The sequence below is a fragment of the Nematolebias whitei genome, chromosome 11 (assembly GCF_014905685.2).
Source record: "Nematolebias whitei isolate Nwh7 chromosome 11, NemWhi1, whole genome shotgun sequence".
Taxonomy (NCBI): domain Eukaryota; kingdom Metazoa; phylum Chordata; class Actinopteri; order Cyprinodontiformes; family Rivulidae; genus Nematolebias; species Nematolebias whitei.
The window spans coordinates 4,570,013-4,578,796 of record NC_056508.1 but is presented as its reverse complement, the minus strand read 5'-3'; the positions used below and the strand labels follow the sequence as shown (position 1 = coordinate 4,578,796).

The 8,784-nt window shown below is 40.1% G+C and overlaps 1 protein-coding gene across 1 annotated transcript in view; it reads left to right on the top strand.

Moving 5' to 3' along the window:
* The window catches only part of agap2 (ArfGAP with GTPase domain, ankyrin repeat and PH domain 2), a gene marked incomplete in the record, with an annotated part of 124,705 nt that overhangs the window by 18,066 nt on the left and 97,855 nt on the right, over positions 1–8,784 (top strand). The window contains 2 exon segments of the mRNA XM_037683780.1: positions 2,092–2,166; positions 7,138–7,242. Of these exon segments, the coding sequence (XP_037539708.1) occupies positions 2,092–2,166; positions 7,138–7,242 (180 nt within the window).

Sequence of the window (8,784 nt, the reverse complement as noted above, 5' to 3'; positions counted from 1 at the left end):
TACATACATACATACATACATACATACATACATACATACATACATACATACATACATACATACATACATATGCATACCGGTATATATAATTAAAACAAAAGCAACTGGACTTCTGTTTTGTGACTGAAGACGTGCAAAGTTCCAAGCTTTAAACTGCAGGGATCAAGACAGTAGCCTCTCGCTACTTCACTGTTTGTTTTTTGCGGACTCACTCCATCGCGGTTTTTCAAAATAAGATTGGACATGACACACAATTGGCAGATTGATGGATGAGCCGCAGGATCGGCATGGAGTTTTTACTTAAGAGTCAGAGAGATTTGTCATTTCATCTCATGTGGTACATGTGGTGGAATGAGATTATGTACACAGGGTCCCAGTTACAGCCAACAATAAAATTATTATTAATAAATGATAATAAATCAAAAATAAATTACTTAAATTATTTAGCACCTGCTGCACATTTTGCAGCCCAGAGATGCAGAAAAAGTTTCCTACTGCATCTTTGTGCAGCCCATACTGCAGGATAAGATTCCTTTTTTTGTCTTTTCTTCCTGGGGAAAAATAAAAAAGGATAAGCTTCCTGCTGCAGATGATCAGCTGTTCTCTGCAGAGCCGAAAAGTGGGAGTGGCCAAGAACCCTTGCAGGTGACAAAGAGCATCGGAGGCAGTGAGCTGAAATCATGACATTCTGTGTGTGCTCTTTAGGAGCATTTAGAGTTTAGAAACATTGTTAACATTATATGTCCCCTTTTTACTCAACTCAACTTTATTTTGGTAAATTAAAAACATTACCAAAAAAAAAAGAGAAAACAATATAAAATGGTAAATCAATTATTTACCAAAACAGGATTAGGCTGAAGCCAAGGCTTGTACTTGTCTATCCTCAGTGAGGACTGAACTAGACAAAAGGACCTTCTCCTGCTCCGCTCCTGTTTCCTGGAATATCTTACAAAAAGATCTGCAGCTCTTGACCTTTGACCTCTCTAAGTGGCTTCAAACATCTGATAAGTTCCTGACAAAAACCAACGCAGACCTGTTCCTGTTCAGTTTTCTTCACCGCCCTACTACCTAGTTGTTTTTTTTGTTACTTTTCCTTTTAATGACCATTTTATTTTCACTTATTTACATTTTTTGTACACATCTACTGTTGTCTTTGTTGTCATCATTCTTTGTTAAAATCAGGTTGTAAATGAGTCCCTGACCCTGAGGCTCAATGGGATTAACCTGTCTAAATAAAGGTTGAATGAACATATAAATACAAAAATAAACTACTACTTCTACTATTATTCCTACTTCGTGGTTTTTCACTTATCACAGGTCTTCAGGGTACGGACCCCCCACTATAAATGAGGGACTACTGTACACACACACACGTGTGTGTGATATTAGTGGTGAGAGTCAGTGTGAACCTGCAACGCTGTCACTCAAATGAATCTTTTTTTTAATGGATGATTCATTTAAACTCAAATCAGTAAAAAGAATCAAACTAGTGTACAGTTACTGCTATCTAAATATTAGAGTAATGGTCAAAGTAAAAACACTGTGGATCTGTTTCTGGACTGGTTTTAGAGAATTTTGTTTTTCGATTTTGAAGAATTTGTCATGTACAAACAATGATGCAGATGTGTGATAAAAGATGTCTGAAGAGTTCATTTTACGTTGCATCTCAGACACATTCAGCATTTCCTCATCCACAGTGATGCATGCTGTTGTTCATCACCCATTCGCTGTAAATCAACTCATCCTCCCCCCTTTCATCTCCATTCTCATTTCCCTCCCTTGACCTTCTGACCCTCCCTGCCTCCCCTCCTCATCCTCTTAGGCCAGTAATGGCCCCAGTAGTGGCTACGTGTCCCTCCCCTCCACCCCTGTGGTGGGTCACAGGGAGCTGCGGGTTGCTCAGGTGGAGGGTGGGAGCTCCAGCTCACGCCTGCAAAGGGGCATTTCCAGGCGACCCTCCCTCTTTAAGGTCAGTCACTGCCGACCTACCAGGTGTCTCATTCCTCTGACATTTCCACTCCATCCATCCCTCAGACTGCCTCAGTTCAAATCCTCTCCTATAACCCTGTGCTCTTGATGGATTTGTTTCAGAATCGAGACATGGATAAAAAAGCTGGTGACTCAAAGGCAGATCTGAGCAGCATGCGGGGTGTTCCCATAAAGCAGGTTGGTAAAACTAAATAAAGCAGCTCTCTGCATCTGGTGTGACTTGTTAAAGCTGAAACAGAGTTGGTAAAACAACAGAACTAAAATGAGCAAAATAAGGAAAAGCTCAAACTGGCAAAAATCAAAGACAGTTGCAAAATAATAAAATGACCAAAACCACAGATAAAAACTAAAATTGCAAAAGAGTAACTAAAAGCAAAAAATATGCATACAGCAGCTAGAAGTTAAAACTGAAAAAATTATAGCTGAAAGCAAAAGTCAGCAAAACTGTAACTTAGAAAAATCAGCACCAAAGGGCAAACCAACAGCTAAAAATGAAAACAGGGAAAAACAAAGCTAAAATAACGTTATTGAGCATGCATCAGGATAAAATAACGTTAACTTGTTTTTTATACATATGCATGTTTCTGTTCCGTGCCCTGAGATGACTTCTGTTGTGACTTGGTCCTGTACAAATAAACTGAATTGAATTAAAAGCAACAAACTGAAGCTTGAAAGGAAACTCTTCGAAACCATATCTGAAAGCTAAAATTAGTAAAACTTTAGCTGAAAGTGAAAATCAGGAAATCCAAATCTGGAAAAGTTTGAAGCTAAAATTAGTAAATCATGGCTAATAGCTTGAGTTTGCAAAACTATAGCTCAAAGATAACATTCCAAATAAAATTAAAAAGTGGCTATAAACTCAATATAGGTAGACTGACGCTAACAGCTAAATGTAGTTAAACCATAGATAAATGCTGCAAATAAGAGCTCATGTGCTAAAAGTGTTGTGTTCAAGACCACCTAACCCGAGACCAAGTCAAGACCAAGACCTCAAATAAAATAAATAAAATATAACATCCATCCAACCATTTTCTTTACCCGCTTCTTCCATTTTGGGTCATGGGGGTCGCCCATGTCCAGCAGTCACTGTGCGAGGGGCGGGGGACACCCTGGACGGGTCTCCAGTCCATCACAGGGACACATGGAGACAAACAACCATTCACTCTCTCACTCACACCTAGGGACAATTTAGAGTTACCAATCAGCCTAACATGCATGTTTTTGGTCCGTGGGAGGAAACTGGAGTACCCGGAGAAAACCCACGCATGCACGGAGAGAACATGCAAACTCCACCCAGAAAGGCCCCTGGACCGGGATTTGAACCAGGGACCTGCTCGCTGAGAGGCAGCAGCTCTACCAGTTGCGCCACCGTGCTGCCTAAAATATAACATTTTATTATAAAATATTTTTTATAAGAGTTACATACTGCAACTCTGCTTTTGAATGAATGTATCAGTTTTTATAAAATTTCAAAGCTACATAACAAAGAAATCAGACGTTCAGTGGCCTAACTTCATGTGATTCAACAATAAAATGACACAACTGTTAAATTGGAAGCAGTTTCATCACATGCCAAACCTTAAAAAACTGCAAAACAATCTTCATAAGTCCAAACTCAAGACCAAGGATAGCCACATAGTTGCACAGTGGTTTCAGTAAAGTATTAGGTATACACCTAAAAAGTTACATAAATAGAAATTAGTTTAAAGTAAGGTTTCATTGCATTTAAAAACTTGAAAGATTGCAACATACTGTGCCTTTCCACTCGTGCAGAGGAGGCAGGGACTGACATTACCTTCAATGCTAAATTGTGGTGTTGTGGGAATATGGCCTGGTTTTTTGCCCAGAAGACAAGTGCATTGTCAGTATCCGAGTCACGGATGGCATCAAAGTATTTGCTTATCTGTGTTCCAATACTTGAATCCTGGACTGAGCTGTGATGTAGTGGGGCAGAAGGCCAGGGCATTCGGTTGATGGAGAATCACTGGATGGATTCATGGCTCCTGAGCACATGTCATCTTTACTGTCCATCATCTTCTCCACCTCAAAGATCAATGTTTCTGAAAAACACAAACACATTGACAGAGTTAGCTTTAAAGTGATGTGCACATATCGGAGTTGAATTAAATACTTTTAGGCCCTTTTATTAAATGATCAATTAAGTTATATTCTTGCTTTTCAAATAAACATGGTTAATGTAAAATTAAATGCTGGTTATTTTATCCAGTGCAGAGGTCAGTAATGAAATGATTCAATAAATTGTTATTTATTTGATTACAAGGAGCTGCTGTATTAAATCTAGCCGCTGGCCTACTTTTTTAATAGTACTCGAAACACTTGGTACTTTGATTTCTCTCTACAGGTGAGTTTGATTGTCTAGTATAAAGTGAGTCAGGATTATGTACAATAGGCATGTTACCAGCATAAATATCAAGAGTATCAGGTTCAATAGGCTCAGAGTACAGGCAGCACAACGGCACAGTGGTTAGCACTGTTGCCTCACAGCAAGAAGGTCCTGGGTTCAATCCCCGGTTGGGCCTGGGGTCTTTCTGTGTCGAGTTTGCATGTTCTTCTCGTGCTTGCATGGGTTTTCTCCGGGTACTCCCGTTTCCTTCCACAGAACAAAAGCATGCATGTCAGTCTGCCTTCAGGCCCAGACCTCCCTTGCAAAAGAGATCTGTAATCTCAGTGGGATTTGCCTGGTTTAAAAAGAGGTTAATAAAACAAATAATATAGTGTACAAAATAATTTTCTTCAGATGAAATGAAGATTATGAATTCCACTGTAAGACTAGTTAAGGCTTTTATGGGCTTCTAATTTGAAACATTTTAGGATTTATGATTTTGCAAAAAAGACATTTATTTTCAGCAGAGAAAAATGTCTACTGACCTGTCAGTGTCTTCTTAAGTTCATCTCTGAACTTTTTCACTGATGCTGCATTTCCCCCATTTGTAACATAAGTCCACTCAGTTTAAGTCAAACTGTGGATCCAGCATGGTCAGTCATGGGCACGGGTGACATGCGATTAGACCAGAGGTCAGTTGTTAATGACACACATGACTGGGTCTTCAGTTTAGAAACACGTGTGGGTGAACAACACGATGTAAATCAATGGTATTTTGGCTTCACATTTTTCAAATAGATAAACAAGGACGTTCAATGACTGATATGGTGTGAGCCTTAGAGAGTGAACTGGTAAAAGGTTATTTATTTGCTCTGAAATTGTAAATTGGAACTTAAAAAATAGTTCTCTAACAGTAATTTGCCTATATTCATACAAAGCAACCTATTAGTCATTTCTCATAAGTTCAGACATTATACTACTCAAGTCTCCACTCTCTGCTCATAAGGTGAGCTCTCTCAGCCAAACGTGGGAGCATCACCTTGGCACTTAGCTTTAATGTCAGGAGCTGTATGCAGCTGGCATTAACTAATATCAGTGTAACTTAATATTAGCTACACAGCTTTTTGTGAACTGTCTCGTTATTGTTTATCATAAGCAAAAATTAAACTAGCAGGACATGCTAATGTTGCTAACATCTCCATTTGCCTTCACGGACCGAAATCTACGGACTCCTTCGGTTCCATAGGGAAACCTTGGATGTTCTCTGTCTGCCAGACCCGGCGGTTCTGGAGGGCAGCTGCTGCGGTCGACATTATTACCATCAAGTTGCTAGCCGGACATGCTAACAACAAGGCCTGCAAATGCTAACAGGGCCACGCTGATAAAGCTGATAAAATGTTCTGGTGTTTGTAACAGTTCTTGGAACAGAGGCAGATTGCTAACATTAACTAGCTAGCGTTGCTATCATCTCTTATGTTTCTTTGTGCTTCCATTCCAAGTGTCAATAAAAGTTGGACGTAGTCCGACCATCGCTGATGTTGAAGCACTGCAGAACTTACATTGCGCTGTGTGCTTTTCTTTTCTTTTCTCAGTGTTGCTTTACAAATATATTCTGATTTAAATAGACAACTTTTAAAACTGATGATTTGGCAGACATCTTCTCTGGCTCCCTCAGAAGCACTTCTCACTGGAGTGACAAGTGTTGCCAGATAGAGTCAAGGTTTTCCAGCCCAAATAAATGCTATAAGCTGCCACATCACACAAAAATCTACTCAGTCAGTATATTGTTACAGTATATTTACTCTTTGAACATGAACGCACATCAGTACAAGCCAAGGTAATTTAACAACTTGTGGCAAAATGCAACAATTCATCAAAAATCTCCCCAGAGTTCCCAGCAAAATCAGAATGAAAACAGCCCAATTGGCAGTAAACCACCCAAACTGGCAACACGAGGATGCGTACAAGGTAAGGCGGTGGGCTCTGCGTGACAGCAGTAGCAAAAACATGTATTGTAATGAGTCGCGTTAACGCTCGGATTTGAATCAATACGTTTTGCAGTCAATAAAAGCTAGGATGTTGAAAAATAAACTGGACGATATTCTGGCAAAATGGGCTTGACTGGTCTCGAAATACAATCCTGAATCCTCAATGTCCAAGACCGAGACAAGACCGAGATCAAATGCAGTCGACTCTGAGACGAGACCGTCAAAAAGTAGTCTCGAGACCAAGACCGGTCTTGAGTGCCACAACACTACTAAAAGCGAAACGGTTCATAAGACCAAAAAGGCGAGCATGCTGACAGAGACTTCAGAGACTTCAGAGGAAATGGTTTTTAAAGTAAATACAGTATGTAAAAATACTAATGTAAAATCATTCAACAGTAGAACCAATACTAAAGCTGTCTTTCTAAATGGATGGTTAAAATAGCACCAAGCAGAAACAGCAGTGTGAATAATGAATCAGTGTTCAAAGACAGATGTCAGGGAGTGAATATTAACATGTTGCTGTTTGGTCCCAGCACAACAATCAGAGCCCGCTCCTTTGACAGAACCGAGGAGGAAAATAATAAAAACGACATTTGTCTATTTATTTCATTCTTACATAATCAGCAGCACAAAAATATCTGTTTCATCCTTTTCAACCTTTTTTCTGGTGTGTTTTATTAATAGAAATGCTCTCAGCTATTGTTGTCTAAATGTTTTTTGTTCTGTTGCAACACTAAAGAAACTGTTCTCGGCTCCATATTTGGGCCGGCTGCTGTGTGCTGTGAGTGCAGTGACCTTCATTGTTGTTTTCAACAGGGCATCCTGTGGAAGAGAAGTGGTAGCTCTCTGAATAAAGAGTGGAAGAAGAAATTTGTCACCCTGTCCAACAATGGCACCCTGTCTTATCACTCCAGCTCAAGTGTAAGAGAAACAACCCCACACTGATCAATACAGCAGTAAAGCACAGCAAACACCCAGCCAGTGTTCACTGGGGACAACTTATGTGTAGATTTAACACCACCAGATTTTCTCAGCTCTATCTGTTGGTTCTATTGTTTCCTTCTGGAGATCTGCACGTTTCTACAATGAAGTACTGTACAGTCTTGAGGTACCATATTTTCCGCTGTATCCGTCGCACCGCCCTATAAGTCGCATCAGTCCAAATGGAAATGGAAAAATCCATCAATATGTTGCTTCACTGTATACGTTGCATCTATTATGCATCACTGCTGACGCGTCACGTTTGTTACGCATCACCACTGACAACCTGGAAATGTGGACCGAAGCCGGAAATGTGGGCCGGTGTTGTGCCAACAATTGATTGGCTGCCAAATGACGGCCGCGGGAGTGTGCACGGGAGGACTTTAACAAGAATTTAACAAGATTAACACTTAAAAACAATTATTTGTTTGCTCAAAATTATAGTAAAGGTGTGTCTCAGTTGAACTTTTACTTAATAAATGCACTTCATTGGTCAAATTAGCTGCATTTCTCCGGGGCGATGCAGCAAAATGAAGCTGATTTGACGGTTGCTCCAGGCGAGCTGGACGAAGGTGGCAGACTATGGCAAGCCGATTGTGTCATTAATAGCCACTTTTTACCTATTACATGATACAACAGCATACCATACTACTCGAGTGTCATCTAGTGGTAGTGTTCAATATTTTCAGTCAGAATGAATGAAAACGGTCATATCTCAGCCAAAAATTGGTTTATAAAGATGGAAAAAAATCCATAAATACGTCACTTCGGCATATAAGTCGCAGGGCATGTAATTATTTTTGTTTTTAAACACAATCTGCTCTGTGGAGTTGCTCTGTGTCAAATGGATGGCCCCAGCCCTGTTTGTAGATGGTTAGCAGTACATAATAATATTCCCTGAATCTGAGCTGTGAGCTCTAGTTCTAGCTCTCTCCTGCTCCTCCAGGTAACTTCTTTTGTCCTTTGTTCCAGTTTGGTTTTGGTTGAACATGTGCATTCAGTTTCACATCGACTCACGCTTACACTGCACACACAAACATATTGGCATATTTATATTTATTATCCTTGTTTGGGTTTTGTTTCAGAATCAGAATAAACTTTATTGGAATTGCACCGAGGTACAACGCAAATATGTACGTACAGTCGTCCGAAAGATGCGCGGAGTGCACCAAGCTGCAACTACAGAAGAGCGCGGCCTTCTTATCCTTATCAGATAATAATCTTAGAAAGGAAAAGGGGGAGAAACATGAGGGTAGATAGTGGTATTACAAAAAAAGATCGTTCACATCTTGTCTATCAGGACATGATTTGAGACATCAAAAAACTCTACCAGCAGCCCAGTTAAAACATGATTACATTTGCATCTGACATCGAGGTGTTGAGATTTGTCCATGAGCGTTTTTTCAGATCAGCCACAGTTTCTGAAGATGTTGTTCCAGCCAGCAGTTCTGATAAGTTTGCACAGAGAGTTCTTGGGGGGGG